At 48.2% G+C, this 18,595-nt stretch overlaps 1 protein-coding gene across 5 annotated transcripts in view; it reads right to left on the minus strand.

Annotated features, from left to right (window-relative positions):
* Positions 1–18,595, minus strand: part of DPF2 (double PHD fingers 2) — an 88,512-nt gene that overhangs the window by 44,879 nt on the left and 25,038 nt on the right. Inside the window, exons 1-2 of one of the 5 annotated variants that reach the window (XM_075939134.1) lie at positions 3,502–3,548; positions 2,437–2,475 (exon numbers count right to left, since the gene is read on the minus strand). The exons of 3 other annotated variants lie outside the window; for them this stretch is intronic. In XM_075939134.1, coding sequence (XP_075795249.1) covers positions 2,437–2,475; positions 3,502–3,533 — 71 coding nt within the window. In that variant the 5' untranslated portion in view covers positions 3,534–3,548. Of the gene's footprint in view, positions 1–2,436; positions 2,476–3,501; positions 3,661–18,595 lie in introns of those variants that run through there. One more of the 5 variants, XM_014580305.3, reaches the window with a different exon arrangement.

The raw sequence follows: 18,595 nt of genomic DNA on the forward strand, positions 1-18,595 counted from the left end.
TGGATCAAAGATCAGGAAAGGAACTAAAAGCAGGGTGGAAAAAAACAGGAAAGAGACATCTTAATGGAAGAGTGAAAGCTTCCATGGATATGACTGGATACTCTCTTAAAAATCCATAACCTAATTTTTTTTATTGAAGTCTTATCTTATACAGTTCAGTCTACTAATGCACATTTATAAGATGCAATTAAAAACTACATCTCAACTTAATGCACAAGCTGATTGTACAGACACACCATTGCTGTGCATTCAGATACAGCCCAAGCAGACTTAACAAATAAAGCACAATATTTTTAAAAATCCAACATTTCCAGGTAAGTTCTGCAGATACAAAAATATCTTGATCCAAGGAGGGAAAAAAGAACAGATTCAGTGAGGAGCCTGAGCTGCCACCTCTGCTGGGGCAGGTGTTCCCAGTCAATGCACTCTGGGCAGTAATGGCAGCTCCCAAGGACTTGGGGGTGGAACAGGGCTGGAAGTGAGAAGAGGGGTCAGGACTGAAAAATCTGTTCCAGCCTCCAGGAATTACTGAGAAAAACCATTTTTCTAAAGGACATAGGAACCTACTCTGCTTTCAATTCTACAAGTAAATACAACACTAAAAATTTGACAGTTACTTGAGATTACCTCTGACATGACTGACAAGAGGATCCGACCTCAAGTCTATAACCCTGCTTTCTAAAATGGTATTAAAATGCTACTGGAGAAGCAGTATGGTCCAATGGTTAAGGTATTGGACTGGGATACAGGAGACCTAGATCTGTTCCTAGCTCCATGACCTTGAGCAACCTAGTCCCATCTTTTGTCTCTTGTCCCATCCTTTGTCTCATCTGTTTGGGTCATAAAGAGGTCAGGGCACAGACTATATACACTGCCTTGCACACTGGGTCCACACACTCAGATTTTACCTACTCTGTACCAACAATGATTTAAAAAAAAATGTTTAAAACAGCTTTAGCTAAACACACAATGATAATTAAACATCTACCATTAGTTTTTAAAAACAGCTATTCATTTACATATTATGTTCGAAAAATAAAAAAATTCAACAAGTGCCCTCTTCATTAAAAATAAATTCCATGGACATAGGACAAGTGGATAACTTGATAATTACATTTTGCTTGTTTTTTGACTGAATTAAGACCAAATTATGTGCAAAAAGTCACTCTCAGAGCAGAAGAATGGGGAGAATTAAGAGGAGGTTTGGCTCAGTCATCCCTTATTTAAAAGCATGTTATTATAATACACTGTCCTAACATTTTGGTGCAAAGTACGTGGATTATTATTGTAATGTAGCATTTGGTGCTGGGGATAACAATACTATGTAAATTGCTTTGAGATCTAGTGGTGAAAGACATTATATAAGAGATATTCTATATTTCTACTCTACAATACCTGTACTTCTGATAGTGTAGCTTTATAGAGATCTAGGTACCTATACGGCCCCTACTTACTATATGTCTATACATCTCAATCATTAAAGGATTTTTCCTCACCATGTCCATTAAGAAAAAGGGAAGGGCTATCCACTTTCCACAGATGGGGAACTGAAGCACAGAGTAGCTAGATTAAGTCAGTGGTTCCCAACTGTCAGTCTGTGGACTAGGGATTTAAATTGCATGTAATCAGCAGTCAATAGAATTTCCACTGACTACTCAATTAGTGGATAAGAGGGGAAACTGCAGAGCCCCAGTGGGGTTAACTCCCAGGGCCACTGCGGCTCTGCTTTTTAAATATATTAAGAGCTACCAGGCTCTTACTACGTTTAAAAAGCAGAGGCACAGTATGCTCACGCCCAGTCCCAGCTATGACTCTGCCTCCCCTGCTCCCTCAGACATTGCTGGGGGGGAACAGGCTTTCCAGCTCCTGCTCCTCCCACCCTTGCTGCCTCTCTCTAATAGAGGCAGCAGGGAAGAAGGGCAACTAGTCAAGTCACTACTCAACTACCCAATTAGCATATGCTTATGAGGTAGTTGACTAGTTGCTACCCTACCATGGACTGGTGCTGGTCCACAAAGGCTACCAGAGCTCAAGCAGTCATGCTGGCTGAGGCAGGAGGCACCTCCCTCCCCCATCCACACTTGGGGAGACATGCCTGGGGATTAAGTAACATACCCAGGGACAGGTGGGAAACAAATGGCTGAGCCAGGATTCCACCCTAAATTACCCAAGGTCCTCTGCAGTGCCTTTATCCCAAAGAAGACCCTCCCCTCCCTCTGCACAAAGCTTCAAATCATGCTATTTGAGAAAGAGAAAGTGATGTTCTTAGTGCTAAGACTGTCCTTTCCTCAAGGAATTTTTAAGAATATCTGCAGTGTTGTGCATTCCAGAGAAAATCTTTTGCTCTTCTCAAGTATCTTTAGATACAGCAAAGGTATGACAACATCAAGAAGAGAAACTAAACGGAACTGAAACAGAAGCATGGAAATCATATACCTGGATTTAACCCCCGTTAGGTCAAATACTTTTTCCGGACTTCAGTATGCCATATGACAGCCATTATGAGGACAAAATGGAGAATGAAAGCAGAGTGTAAGCTGATAGCCTCAAGAGGCAATAAACAATGTCATCACAGTTATAAACAACCACTCCCTCCTTTAAGGTCTACCATCCATATTCAACCTACCTCAAAACCCTTCTCACTTTAAACCCTGGTTCCATCTCAATCCAGCCCATTTTCAATGCAAACACAGTATTCTGTCTGGCTGAATCACCATGATTTTTCAAGTCCAAGTTTTAAAATAGCACTTTTGCTCCTTCACACCATGTGGACCAAGAACATGAGGGGAGCTGTCTCTTTTCCCACCCTGGTGAGGGTAGGCAGCTGTAGTCCCCAACCTTAGGGTAGTCTTGCGGCCACCCCATTCCTACTTTATCTCATTACTAGCATCTAAGAAAAGTGTGGAAAAAGCTACTTTAGAAGGTCAAATGGCCTGTAGCCTTTCCCCCTCTCAGCACCTGGGCAAGAAGCAGTAGCCTGGGCTCTCACATGGCTCCCGTGGAAAGAAAAGCTGCAGCCCCTATCCTAGCCTGTTCCCCACCCCAGCTCTATAAATGGAGCTATCGTCTTCCCCATCCCCCAGTGGGACTTGGAAGGGGGAGGGGAAGAGCGGACGTCAACTTGCTGCTCTCGGTGATGTCCTGAGGGTGATAATCCAACCTCCCTCCCTGATGCTAAGCAGGCGCAGTCCCTGCTCCCCCCTTCCCGCCCCACGGACCCTGGGGGGGCCCTGCGAGAGCGGTCTCCTCACCCATGCCCCGCGAGGGCTCTGCTGCTCCCCGCTCCTGGGCGCCCCGTGCGCCGGGCTCCCCACTCCGCCTGCGCAGCCGGGCTGGGAAACTTTGCGCCTAACAATGAAAGCCCCAGAGCAGGAGCCCCCGCGCCGCCCCTGCTCCGCGCCACCCAGTTTCTCCCGGGCGGTCGGGGCCCAGCCGGGCGGCTTCGCTGATCGCTCGGGGGGCGGGGCAGGAAAATGGGGGGAAAGAGGGGCAACCACTCACAGCTTCACCACATTCTGTACCACCGCCGCCATCTTCCCTCCGCCGCCTAAGCCCGTGGCCAGCCAGTGCGCACGCGCCGGGCGCAGAACTGCTGTGACAGGCTCACCCCGCCTACCCTATGTTGCGCAAGCGTCCAGAACCGCTTGCCCATCCCACTCCTTCCCTCCGCTGCCTGACATCAATTGCGCATGCGCCGGAGAAAAAACCCTATGCGCTTTCCCCGGCGCTTCGACATCAAGGCGCATGCGCTACCGCAGAGGCTTACACACCGCAGTACCGGTACGGCAAAGAGAGAGAAAACGCCTGACCTTGTCGCATGCGCAACATGACGCTCCCGCGAGTTCGCTCCTTCCCTGAGGCACGGCTGGCGCAGGCGCCTAGGAGAGCAGGGTTGGGGCGCATGCGCCGTAGCAGAAACTAGCGGGAAAGATGAGGGGGTGTGGAGGGAGCTGTGTAAGGAAAGGCTGGAGGGGGAGGGGGATCTAAAATCTCATTTTAAATGTTAACTGTTAAACAATCTTTAGCCGTTAACCACCGCACCATGCTGCGGGGGCTACTCCAGTCAGGCTGGGCCCTGTTAAGCGGTTACTGGTAAGGGGGATACTGGTTACCTGTTTATATTCCTAGAGAGAGGGAGGTGTGAGGAGAGATGGGGGAGGGGAAGAGAGAGGAGGGGGGAGGGAGGTGTGAGGAGAGATGGGGGAGGGGAGAGGGAGGTGTGAGGAGAGATGGGGAGGGGAAGAGAGAGGAGGGGGAGGGAGGTGTGAGGAGAGATGGGGGAGGGGGGAGGGAGGTGTGAGGAGAGATGGGGGAGGGGAAGAGAGAGGAGGGGGAGGGAGGTGTGAGGAGAGATGGGGGAGGGGAGAGGGAGGTGTGAGGAGAGATGGGGAGGGGAAGAGAGAGGAGGGGGAGGGAGGTGTGAGGAGAGATGGGGGAGGGGGGAGGGAGGTGTGAGGAGAGATGGGGGAGGGGAAGAGAGAGGAGGGGGGAGGGAGGTGTGAGGAGAGATGGGGGAGGGGAAGAGAGAGGAGGGGGGGAGGGAGGTGTGAGGAGAGATGGGGGAGGGAGGTATGAGGAAGGAGAGGAGATGGAGGTGTTGCTCTGCAGGCCCCAAGAGTAAAGCCCTATGTTGATATAAAACTTGTATCCGCATCCGCATAAATGAGCTGCAGATATCCACCTCCACAGATGGATGCCTGTAGATATAAGGCGGATATCCACGGATTTGCAGGGATCTACCGGAGAGGCCAGGCTCCAGCTGATGTTGTGCAGCAGCATGGCACTGACTGGTGCCATTGTTGGGCTTGCATGCCTCACCAGAGTAGCCAAAGAAGCTGATCTTTATTCTGATCGGTGGAGCATGCTGATGTGTGTCCCCCAGGTACTTTGTGTAAACATGAAGGGGGGATATTGTCATAGGTTGTTTGATTTTGCCTTGTAAAAATCAACACTCTAATTCCCTAATGTAAACCACAGTCCCATGAGATTGGGCACTATCAATGCTAACTGCATCTGTACAAAATTCGCCTGATGGGAACCAGCAAGTTCAGCTTCAGAGCAAGAAGAGACATTATGAGGAATCACTGTCAAACAAAAGAGACAGATTGTGCCCACAATAGACAAGACTCTTGTTCTCCCCAACACAGTCTGCTGGGCACTACCATGCCTCCACTTGCCCCCAGTGTGCTGGAGTAGGACTGCTGCTCGTTGGGGTGCACTGAAACAGAACATTTTGTTTGCTAGTTTGCCTGCATTTGGAGAGCCTTACAACCTCAGATTTCAAGATAATAAAACTTGTTGCCTGTGTTTGAAAGACAAGCACTTCAACACAATGGGGAACACCAATGGAAGTGGGGGAAATGGAAGAGAGTACTCAAATGTGTATATTTTAGGGTAAGGCAAATCATCCAGGTGATAGGGCATTGGACTATGATTCAATAAACATAGGTTTAGCGCCTACCTCAGCAACAGATTTCCTGGGTAAGTAACTTAATATGCCATATTTTAAAAAATGGGGGTAATGCTTTCCTATTTCACAGAGGTGTTCTGAAAATAAAATCTGTGAATTGCTCAAAAACTTTGGGAACAGAATATGTACCTACATGGATCCAAATTCTTGCAGATCAATCTCTAACATTTCCATATAATCTTGTATCATTCTCATATAACTTTGTATTAAGATAGACTTTGTGAGTCCTTGTACATATATCTTTGTGTTAAGTCTTCTTACAGAAAACCTTGTATTAAGAGAAACCTTGTCTCCAGTCATTTCTATAGAAACTTTGTATCAAGCCCTTTATGTTAGGAATAGTTAAGGTAAAGAAAAAATTTTGTTTTTCTGGAAATAGAATAGCTCTCTCCCCTTTCTTTGATTGCCCTGTTGAAATGAATGAGTTGTGAATGGAGAAGGTGTGAAAGGTGAGCACCTCCAGAGGCAGATGCAAGGGTTGGAGAGGAGCTGGGAGCCAAATCCAAGGACAATAAAACCTGTTAAGTGAGCTCATTGAAAGAAGATTGGACATAAAGCCTTGGGAGTCAAGCAGGCAAATGCTTGCTCTTGGAAGGACCCTCTTTGAAGCAGCATTAAAAAAAGGTGCCACAGATATCTCACTGCATATATATGTGATGACTAACTGGCTGCATGAGAGGGATAAATCTGAGGCACCTTGCAAAGGTTTTGTCAACATTGGAGCATTGATCCAGATCTGCTCCTCCCCAATCTAATTCACCTGGCCAGTGCAGTGAGGGGGAGCAACTATTGGTAACAAGAAGACAGACTGTGCTTGTGCTTGTGTGTGTGAGTGAGTGAATGTATTACTTTGAGTCTGTTACGAAAGCTCATCATCTAATAAACCATCTTGTTAGTCTTTAAAGTGCTACATTGTCCTGCATTTTGCTTCAGCTACCCCAGACTAACACGGCTACATTTCTATCACTATTCTTCCATAGTGTTTGTTTGTTTGTTTTGTTTGTTTTTTCCTGCTCAGCCACACCCAGCATCTTCCTGACACTTTCTTGGCTTATTCTCTAGGAAAGTTGAGAGCAAGCAAAATTTTTGCTATGCTTTTTTCCCCTTCCATTACAAATGGCAGGTTCCTTCCCCCCTGCAGATTTTTCAAGACACAAATTAGCTCTTTGTTCAAAGCTTCCCTTCCCAGCTCCCCAGTAATAAGTTTTGCAGTCGGAGTCTAACAGAACGATCTGTATGACAGACATTTCAGCTTTTATTCAGAAGGAGGTGCCCTTACCAACCCCACAAGAATTCTTCCTGTATTGCCAGTTTGACTAGGTAGAGTTTCTCAGCTTTATCAGTGCTATCCAGGAGAGGTAAAATGTTTCCATTGAACTCTTTGTTTCCCTGAAATACATTGACTGCTCATTATTTTTGCACAGTAGGGTTAACCAGGGATCTGAAAGCACCAAAGTCTTATTAAGAAGTTGTCTAAGTCTTTTGACCCTTTAAAATAAGTTGTCTAATTCCTTTTCTACAAGTAGATATAAATACCCTACAAGTATTTCCTACATCTTAGGGTGTTTTAGTCCATGCTCAGAAGACTTCCAAGTGATACAAAAACAGTTTGTTGAAATTCCCTCTGTTGTCATTGGTGGAAAATGATGGATGTAGCTGTGCTTATGTGCCATGTGGCTGAGCCCTGCAAATCCACAGATATCCACTTTAAAGCTGCTGGTATTTGCATCCATGGATATGGATACAGATATCTGCAGCTCATTTTTGTGAATGCAGATGCAAATACAAATTTTGTATCTAGAACCCTGCAAAATTGCGGATATCCACTTCATACCCGTGAGTATCCACATTCAGATATGGATACCAATTTCATATCTGCGCTGGCTTTACCTATGCAAATCTCAGCCCAAACCACTCTTAGCATAATGTGCAACAATGCAGTTTAGCTCATTTACAAATGATGCAAATAGCAGCTTTGCCTGTCAACACTAGCATTTTGCACTGGTAACCCAGGGAAATATCCATTCAGGACAAGATCCTATTTTGTAATTCTCAGTGTATCTGTAAGGAAATCAACATTGCAGGAATATGTGTACTGATATCAGATCTCCCCACTGTTCAACCTGAGTCGGATGATGTTTTCTGTTGGGACAAAGTAAAGAGAACAAGATACAGTTTTTGTATCAAATCTAGGCAACCTTGGATGCCCAACTAACAAAGTGCATTCCCCAATTTTCTTTCTTCCTCCAGATGCATGATTCCTACATTCTTTTTTTGCCTCTCCCTCTAGGCCTCTTCCCAGCTCTTTCACTTCTCATTGCTTGTAATTTGTCTTACAAGTAGCTGGAATCCTGCTTTCAAGATCATACAGAGAATCAGAAGCACAGCAAGGATTAAAATGCAGGAGATCCCTCCATTAGACCACACTTTATATTTAATCTAGGAACAGAATTCAGGAGTCTCAATTATGTTGCCTGCTCTAACCTTTAAGAGACAATTCTAAAGCTGGAATAGATCCTAGTCCCACTTCTATAACCATTAGTTCACCTCCATTCTAGATCTAGGAATGGAAATGAGGAATCTCAATTCAATTTCTTGCTGTTACCTATACCATACCCCTCACTCCTAGAGCAGGAAATAGAACCCAGGAATCTTCACTCAGTTCCCTTCTCTCAAACCTCCAGATTACTCTCCCTCCCAGAAAAATAGAAAAGTCTCCATCCCAGAAAGATAGAAAACCAAATGGGACTTGATTTCATTCTGTGATCATGGACTAAGACACAATATTGAATATGTTGGAATTAATAACTTTTCTGGCAGAAAACTTTTTAAAACTAAGGTAAAACTCACACGTGTGGTAGGGCTATGGAAGTGTAACTATGTACATGGTTAACTAATGAGCCTGGGCTCATCAGTTAACATTCACGGTTACACACAGGCTCCTGGTACGAGCAGGGAGCCGGCTTAAAAGGGCCTGCTCCTGGAGCGCACCCGCTCCTGGGGAGCAACCTGCTGCCCTGCACTGCTACCTCTGAAACAGAGGTAGCAGCATGGAACAGCAGGTATGAGTTGGTATACATGGAGAGCTGGCTTAAAAGCTGACTGCCACTCTGTGTGTAACCATGTGACCGCTTAAAATATCAGCAGTTACGTGGTTACATGATTACATGCATTTTAACATCCCTACTGTGTGTAGTTTTGGAATAATAATTTAGGTTAGTATCTTATTTGAAAAGTGAACAATCAAGAAAAGCTAGTTAAAAATTAAGACAGAACAAAACAAGTTAAAAATGTCAGGGTCAGTGAATAAAAGGAAGTTGTCACCAGCATTGTGGGACATCTCTGAAGTGGGCCTGATTTATTCAGTGGTTTTTACTGGCTTTGTAAGAGAGGAATAAGGCAATATTAATTGCAACATTTTAAATGGGCAGGAAGCCAGGGAGAAAAATCAAGATGAGTTTGAGCACTTAAGAAGAAAGCTTGGACTAAGTTTACTCTGAATACAGCTTTGTAGAACACTAGAACTGGAAAGGACCTCGAGCGGTCATCGAGTCCAGTCCCCTGCCCTCACGGCAGGACCCAGTATCATCTAGACCATCCCTGGTAGATATCTATCTAATCTGCTCTTAACTATCTCCAGAGATGGAGATTCCACAACTTGCCTAGGCAACTTATTCCAGTGTTTAATCAGTGTTTAACTAAGATGACATTGTCAGCTTGATAGGAAGAGGATTTTACAAACAATCAGAGAAAGAGAGAGCAGTCTAATTTTCCATATAATATGCTGCAAAGGTTAATGGTGGCCACCGAGTGAGTCTTTTAACTATAAGACAATCATTAAAATGGAATCTAACCATATAGGTGCTTTTGAAAATTTTATCTTATGTGACTTGTCCAAAGTCACAGGAAGTCTGTGCCAGGGCCAGGAATCAAGATTAGATTAAATAATCTCAGGCCAGCCTTTTAACCACAGGACTTGACTTCATTTGATTTACCTCAGGAGTGAGTTTGTCTTGTTGCTTTAATGTAAGCCTTATACAAATTGTGGCTGACATTTCGTGTTTTTAATTGGTATCAAAGTGAGGCTGTTTGGTTAACAAAAATTAATATTTACAGGTCAGAGTGCCAATTATGCCTGTTTATAATGAGCCAAGTTTTTTATCTCAATTATTGGCAGGATCCCTTTAAGCCTGGCATTATTTTTACAGATTGATAACCTTAAAATTGTTAAACATTTTTTCTATAGCCGAAACAGAAATCTCTGAAAATGTAAGTTTCTTATGAAATAATCACAGTAAGGGGCAGAAGGGATTCCATGCCTTCCTGTCTACACTTAGTAAAACATTACACAAGGTGCAGGCTAGATTTCTCTTTTTCACAAGCTAATAGGCTCTTTTGGCAGCAGGCTATGAAACTAGATCAGGGGTGTCCAAACTTTTTTCAAAGAGGGCCAGATTTGATGAAGTGAACATGCGTGAGGGCCGACCATTTTGCCTGACATTCTTTGAACCATTAAAATTAAATGCAAATTAACTTTTATGCAAAGTTTATTGCAAACGGCATACTTTTCATTTCGTCACATGGATGACAAATCTAAACAGGTGTTAAATCACTCTGCCTTTCATATCTGAAGGCCAGATGAAAAAAAAATCCAGGAAGCTGAAATATATGTCAGGAACATTGTAAAGTACATTACATATTATTGGTAATAAAGGTTGTCTGTCAACTTTTAAGTTCAAAAAATATGAACAGGAACATAACACCAAGTATACATGTTGTGTCCAAATATATTTATAACTGATTTAGACCAACTGACATTAACTGAGATTTTACAATGTATTCATCTCAATACATATGGCTTCGTTGGGGGCCATAAAAGATAGATATTGCCAAATTACCTGGGGGGCCGTATTAAACCGGAACACGGGCCGCAATTGGCCCGCGGGCCGGACTTTGGACATGCCTGAACTAGATGCATCAATGGCATGGTACAGGGTAACAATGAGGCAAGAAGACCAGACTAGATGGACCCTTGGTCTGAGCTGAGATGGGGATATCGGGATAATTTGGCCCCATTGTTCTGATCTAATGCAGCAGGATGTGATGAGGCTATTAAGCTAGATGGATCATGGAAGTTGGATACCAGACTTCATATATTAATGCTATGAATCCTATATTTCTAACACATCACTAACAGTGGAAGGAAGGAATTTTAATAGAAGCAACTTTTTGGACTGATTGCAGAAAGTCATATGCTATTTGGAATTTTCAATATTATCTGTTCAAGAAGTTTTAACACAGGACATACAAATCTGACAGCTAGGAAGACTGATGCCTAGAGGCTGATCCTGTGTGCTAGTATGTTTTTCTTGGTAAGGGTGATTTTGTACCAGTCAGTGCAAATTTCTGATGCTTTCAAGGATGATTGTGGTGAGGGAGGTGGATTCCAAACACTTTAGTTTCAGGCTGTTTATTTGTGCATTCACTCTGATGTGCCAGCTAAGGTGAAATCCATGGAAACAAATGCCACTGTGCTGTCACCATGGACACAAAGCCCCCATGAGGATTATTGGCAGCAATAGAAAAGCAGAGCTGCCCATTAGCAGATCTGCTTTCCACTCAAAAACATGGTCTGTTCCAGAATTTTTCTTGGAATTGTTTGGCTGAACAGCAGCTTTAGTATGTTAGAAAATAAAGTTAACCTTATGAGAGAGACTAACAGAGATTGATTGTGGATAAAGCAAATTGCTGCAAATATAAAATTGTAGAGGCATGCTTTCTAAATTTGAATTCACACCCCCTCTTCTCCCCACCCTCCCTGCTTCAAAATCTCAACATTCATACAGTCTAGTCCAGGGATGGGCAATAATTTTTGGCCAGGGGTCATTTCAAAACATTTTTAACTGCCCCAGGCTGCCCAGAAGGGGGGTGGGCTAAACTGGAAGGGGCAGGGCCAGAATGCTTCTGGGCTACCCCACCCACAGACCTGATTGGTCTGGGGGTGGGGGAGCCCCTTTGCCCCCCCTCTTTCCCACTAGGCACCCATGCCAGTTCCTTGCGCATGCTCCTCAAAGGGTGGAGGTAGGGCGGGAGGAGGGTTCAGGTGCTCCTTCCGTCCTGCAAGGAGCACGTGGCACTTTGAAGTGCCATGTGCTCCTCGCAGGGCCAGGGCAGGGCAAGGGAAGCTTCGCACAGCTCCTGTGCCCCTGGCCCTGATTGGCCTGGGGGTGGGGGGAGCGCCCGTAGCCTCTTGCCACCCTACCCCTACCCTGCGACAAGCACATGGCACTTCAAAGTGCTACGTGCTTCTCTTGGGGCGGGGGGGAGGGCAGAGGAAACTTCAAGTGCTCCTTCTGCCCCCAGGTCAATCAGGACTTGGGGGCATGGGAGCGTTCTAAGCCTCCTCCCGCCCTGCGAGGAGCATGTAGCATTTTGAAGTGCAGCATGCTCCTCGCAGCGTGGCAGGAAGTCTCGCGCACTCCCCCGCTCTCTGACCCCCATTGGCCTAGGGGTAGGGGAGTGGCAGGGCCTCCGCGGGACGGATCCATCTGCTTGGTGGGCCAGATCCAGCCCACAGAGGCCCTTTTGCCCACCCCAGTCTAGTCCCTGGAAATTCTTGCAGTGATGCCTGATTGAGTATTGTATATAAGAAGGATAATCTAAACAGAAGAGATGGAGTCCAGATACTATGGTGATAGCCACATTAGGCATACCAAAGAGGATTCTACATTGCCTCCAACTTGTGTAGTCATTTGTACCAATGCAAAACAGGCATACAATCCTACTCCACAACACAACAAATTGTATTTACTTTTATGTAGGACACTGTCAGATAAATTGAGGTCACCCCATATTGAGCCAGACAGACCAGCACCAAAGTGGGGGTTAACATGTGAAGGATGAAGTGTGGCAGTGGACCTGTGTTTCTTCTGGCTGCAGCATTTTTAGTGAGTGCCTACCCTAAAGCTCCAATGTGATCCTGGAAATTGGTGGCAGCCAAAAGAGGTAAGACTGTGGAAGACAGCTAGCTGAGACATTTTGCCATCTGAAAATGAACTGAAGTAAGGCTATAGGGGAAGAATGGCCTAATCACTTGGACAGGGTCATAGACTGGGATGGAGATCTCGCTTTGATTCTTGGCTTAGCCATAAACATGACCTTGGCCAAGTCAGTGAAGTCACTTAGGGTATGTTTACACAGCAAAGTTATTTCGAAATAACTTTACTAACATCTACACAGACGAACCGCTATTTTGAAATTAATTCGAATAGCGGAGCGCTTATTTCGAATTTGGTAAACCTCATTCCATGAGGAATAAAGCCAAATTTGAAATAGCTATTTTGAAACAAGTGCTGTGTAGACACTTATATCGAAATAGGGGGCCTCCAGCCTTCCCAGGATGGCCTGGTGGCCACTCTAGCCTCAATGAAGAACACTCCTCTCCCTCCCCCTTCCCTGGAGCCCTTAAAGGGTTTGACTCTGGTCACAGTGCCTGTGCCAGATCCAAGCCTGCCAGCTCAGAGCCAGCAGTCACTGCCCCTGACCCAGTGGCCCCAAAACATGAGCCAGCAAGCCACTGGCAGCCAGCCCTCCACAGCTCCCCAGGAGCAGTCTGCCAGCTCCCAGGAGCCTGCCAGGGCCCAGAGAAGGCAGGCACTTTCCTGGTCCAGGGTGGAGATCATGGACTTTATTCAGGTTTGGGGGGATGCCGTCAATGTCCATGATCGCTGCACTAGATGGAGGAACATGGCCATCTATGGCAGAATAGCTGCCAGCCTCGCCACCAAAGGCCACATGCGAACCCAGGAGCAGGTTTGCATGAAAATAAAGTTGGTCCGGCGAGACCCCCATCCTGAGACCTGACCTTCCCCTCCCCCTTCTTCCCATTGCTTCCCCCGTCTAGCTCCCTCCTCCCAGGTTTTCTCCTCCCCTCTCCCATCCTCTTTTTTCCTTTCCCCAGTCTCACTAGAGTTTAATTTCCCCGTCCCCCACAGTTTTGTTAAATAAAGAGAGTTTGGGTTCATGAAAATACATGTATTTTATTTGACATCAGGAAGGGGGGGGGTTAGGGAGGGGTAAGTGGAAGGATGCGAGGGAGGAATGAGGCACAAGCCCCCAGTGGGGCACACCAGGGAGGCTCTTAGTGCTCCTCAGGGTAGAAGCTCTCCTGCAGGGCCTCCTGGGTACTGACAGCCCCCCGATGGACCTCCCGGATGGCAGCCTGCAGAAAGTACAGCCAGGCGCACAGCAACACATCCATGAGAAGCACCAGAGTGCCCAGAGGCAGCTCTGGCTCCATGTTGCAGAGTGCTGTGGTGTCCCGAGTGAGAGCAACCAGAGCACACAGACACAAAATGCTTTGCTGTCCCTCATTGAGACAGGCAAGCAAGCAGGGAAACCTGAGAACCGGCTGTCCAGGGGCTGTCCCTTTAAGCACAGGCCTCAGGTAGACTCAGGCAGCAGCCACACAAAGTAACTCCTGACCTGATGCCCTGCCGGACCTGGTGCTGGCTGGCCTGAAATGCGATTTAGCATCCTATCAGTGTGGACACGCTATTTTGAAATAGCCAAATGCTATTTCGAAATGCATTTTGTGTGTAGATGCGTTATTTCAAAATAAGCTATTGCGAAATAGTGCTGTTGTGTTAGACATACCCTTAGAGAACATTTACACAGCAGTGTTATTTTGAAATAATGTGAGCATGTACACAGCAAGCCCGTTATTTTGAAATACTTTCAAAACAACAGCCATCTTATTCCAAAATCTGTAACCCTCATTTCAGAAGGAATAATGCCTATTTTGAAGTAGAGTGTGTGTCGACAGTGCAGCTGTGCTTATTTCAAAGTAAGTGGCCGCCAGGGCTTCCCACAGGTGCTCTGGTGGCCACTCTGTCCACATTTATCAGAACGCTATAGTTCCCCTTCTCCTGCAGCCCTTAAAGCTGCAGCCACAGGGGAAAGGGCTTGTGGCACAACGCAGGGTCTACCAGCCTTGTGCCATACAGCGGCAGCCATCACTGCTTTTCCAGCTGCTATGGCAGAGTCTTGTGCTCCCACTGAGCCCCCCCACATCTGCAAGGGAGCCAGCAGACACCTTGGAAACCTCATGGACTGATGCAGAGATTCTGGACCTGATCGAGATCTGAGGGGGGGTAGGGAAGGAGATCAGTCCAACCTCCAGGATCTCCACACCAAGTGGCAAAATGCTAACGTCTACCGACAAGCTGGTCCACAGGGGGCACAGCCGCACTCTGTACCACGTGAGAATGAAGATCAAGGAGCTCCATCAGGCCTACACCGAGGCCAGGTAAAGAAGTTCCTGATCGGGAGTGGCAAGCCAGACCTGCCGCTTCTATGCCCAGCTGGATGGCATCCTGGGAGGGAGGCAGGTCGCCTTCCCTCCCACCATCATCATCGACTCCAGCCTGGACACACCCATTGTCAGCCTCCAGGAAGGTGGGGTGTGGAGGAGGACAACAAGGATGAGGAGACCAGCAGTGACACCATGCCCACCAACTAGGAGGTCAGCTTGTCTCTGGAGCCAATATCCGCCTCCCAGGATGGTACCCAGGAGTCAGACAAGGCCTGGGAAGGCCCATCAGGTGCGTTCCATTACTTTCCCTAGACACACACGGGGGGGGGGGCTGGCGGGCGGTGAAGGGCTGTGTGCTTCTCACTCAGCCTGGGGATTGCTCAGCAGCCTGTGCACGTGGGTGCACATGCAGTGTCAGGCACAGCAACAATGAGGCTGCCACACAAGAACCTCGCCCTCCTGCTCACAGGACACCATCACTGCCAGACCCAGAATGTGCGTGGCATGGAGGAAGCTGCCCTGTTGCCCCCTCATGCAGTCTCCCAGCCTGGCTGGCACCTTCCCATGCCTACTTGTCCCTTGGACGTGGGGGTAGCGAGGCTCCCCTGAGATGTCTGTGCCCCTGCAGGAAAGTGCCCACTGTCTAGGTCACAGATGGCCTTGCTCGAGGCACTTTGCCTTCGTCTGGGTGGAGACCTCTTAGTGTTGGCTCACATATTAGAGCTAGGCTTCATGCATCCTGTCTCCTGGGATGACTGCCCTTGTCACTTTTCTTCACAGCTGGACCAGCTGCAAGTGGAGCATGTCCATCACCTCCCGTGCCAGCCTCTGAACCCCGTGAGACCTGCAGGCACTGGCAACCTCAGGAAGACCTGCAGTGTGAACACGTTGCCTGCCTATGTACCCTGCAGCAGTCTCTCGAGTGGCAGGACCACAGATTGGATGCCAGCCTGGAGCTGCGCTGCACCACCTGGCAGGAGCTGTTACATCAGACCCGGAGCACATGCACGGCTTACACTGCTGCTGTTGACCACCACCATCCCGCTCCTGCTGCCACTTCTGCCCTCATCCCTCTGGCTTCCCCCCAGCATCCCACCCTGTGGGTGCCAAGAGTCCCGCACATGAAGCAGGGTGATTACCCAAGGCAGGCATTAGTCCCAGCCCCAACTCTGAGCCTCTCCTCCCCCCTTCTCACCCTTCCACCCCCCTCTTTCCCCTTCCCAGTTTCTTTCCCCAGTGACCAGTGGTTCCCAACCTTCTGGGGTTGCTGGGGGCTCAGAGCAAGGGCCGCGCATGCGCTGGGCACCCAGGGCACAAGAATGGCTCAGGGCAGCCCTGGTCAATAGGCAGATGCACATAAATGCCCCGGCGGGCGCCATGGCACCCACGGGTACCGCGTTGGGGACCACTGCCCCAGTCCCTCCCCAGTTACATTTATCCCAAATTAAATAAACAGTTTATTGGTTCAAAACAAAAAAGTGTGGTTTATTGTGTCTGAAGGAGGGGTAGGGGTGGGAAAGGGTGGAAGAGGAAAGGCAGACTGGGGCACTGTAGAGTTCCCTCGTGGGGAGGCTTGAGGGAATGTGTCAGAGGTGTCCTTGTCAAACTCTCCCTCAGGGCCTCCCAGATGCGTATAGGCCCCTGATGGGCCTGCCAGATGACAGTAGTCTGTGGCTGCTGAAGGCCCTTGCGAGCTGCGTGGCCTCTGCACCCCACCCTGGCAGGAACATCTTGCCCCTTGTTCTCACACAGGTTGTGCAGGATGCTGCAGACTGCCACCAGGTGGGGGGCATTCCGTTTGCCAAGGTGCAGGCTGGTGAGGAGACAACAGAACCTCCCTTTCAAATGCTGGCAGATACCCTCCATCGCAGTGCAGGCCCTGCTCAGCCTGCTGTTGAAACATTCCTTCATGGGGTCCAGATGTCCCATGTAGGGCTTCATTAGCCAGGAAAGCAAGCGGTAGGCTGCATCCCCTACAATGCACATAGAATACCAGGACTGGAAGGGACCATAGGCATGTTTATGTCCCCAACCCTGATGGTGCAGTCGGGGAAAAAAAGTGCTGACGTGCATCTTCTGGAACAGGCTGCTGTTACAGAAGATGTGGGCATCGTGTGCCTTCCCAGACCACCTGACAGTGTCGGTGAATCAGCCCTAGTGGTCCACAAGGGCCTGAAGCATCATTGAAAAGTACCCCTTCCTATTGATATAGTCAGAGGCCTGGTGGTTGGGAGCCTGGATGAGGATGTGGGTGCCCCCAATGCTCCTTCTTCCCCACCCCCCAAGTGGGGAAGCCCATGGCAACAAAGCCAGTGATGATGGGCTCCACGTTGCCCAGGATAATGACCCTGCACAGCAGGATGGTGTTGATGGCCCTCACCACCTGGAGAAGGAGACAAACAGAATCACAGGGTTGCCAGAGCCCTCGGGAGGTCCCCAAGCCCAACCTCCCTTCTCCCACACCGGGCCCAGTCTCAACTGAGCCCGTCCCCCTGCAGGGCTTTATGAAGGCGGGACTGACAAACCTTCCAGGGAGGGAGCTTCCACAACCCCCCCCTTTCCTAGGGAGCGCCATTACAGTGTTTCACCACCCTCCTAGGACAATCGTAAGAGAGTCATACCTGCATGAGCACAGCCCCAGTGGTCAATCTCCCCAGACCAAACTGGTTCCCGATGGAGTGGTAGCTGTCCGGCGTGGCGAGCTTTCTCTGTGCAATGGCAGCCCACTTCTGGAGGAGGATGGGGGGGTCGCAAGGAGGCAGGGGCAAGCCACTCGCACAGCTCCAGAAAGGTGGCCTTCCACGTGTGGAAGTTCTGGAGCCACTGCTGATCGTCCCACTGCTCCATAACAAGCCAGTCCCACCAGTCGGAACTGGTGTCCCAGCGCCTGAAGTGGCAGTGCACGGTGTACAGGGGAGAGGGGGAGGGGCTGTGCAGAGAAATGAGGAAGCGCCCCGCAGAGAGCAATGAGTCCTGTTCCTGCAGTGCCACAAGGGTAGCCTGCAGTAACTGCACCAAGGGGTGCGACAGGAGGTCTAAGAGCAGGCGACTGCTTTCCAGCAGGTCTGGCTCCATGGCTGGAGTGCTGTGGCATCCACAAGGGCAACCAGAGCATACAGTGGGGAAAGTTTGCTGTCCCTCAAGCAGGTAGGCAAAAGAGAAGAGCCTGAGACACGGCGCACAGGGGGTCCCTTTAAGCATGAGACTGGTAGCCTCAGGCAGCAGCTTCAGGAAGTGACTGCTGTCCTGATGCCCTGCCCGAAGTGCTTCCAAGGGGCTTTAAATGCGATTCAGCCTCCAATCAGTGTGGGCGCGCTATTTCAAAATAGCTCAACGCTATTTCGATGGGCATTTGCAGTGTGGACGTGCTATTTGGAGTTATTCCAAAATAGCTTATATCAAAATAAGCGTGTAGTGTAGACGTACCCTTACTGTACTGTTTTGCAGTTTCCCCACTATAAAGTGGGGCTCCCTCTATCTCACGGGAGATGAGGACAAATATTCACTGATGATTGTGAAGTGTTCAGATACCCTGGCTATGTGGGCCATGGACGTACCAATACAGGATAGCATGAATAGTATGCTGCATGGTGCACAGACAGCCAAATTCAGGAGTGATATAACTCACACATAAGGCCAAGTCCCTAATAGGTGTAAGGCAGCATAGTTCCATTGTCTTTAATGGATTCACACCACTTTATACTAGCTGTGGATTTGACATGGCATATAAGCTGTCCTGAAAACAGCAATGCAGTTATATCCCTTTCTGACCCCAGGATATGTAAGTCACTCTCATTTTCCATCCATTCCAA

Source organism: Pelodiscus sinensis, chromosome 11, assembly GCF_049634645.1.
Source record: "Pelodiscus sinensis isolate JC-2024 chromosome 11, ASM4963464v1, whole genome shotgun sequence".
In the NCBI taxonomy this organism is placed as follows: Eukaryota; Metazoa; Chordata; order Testudines; family Trionychidae; genus Pelodiscus; species Pelodiscus sinensis.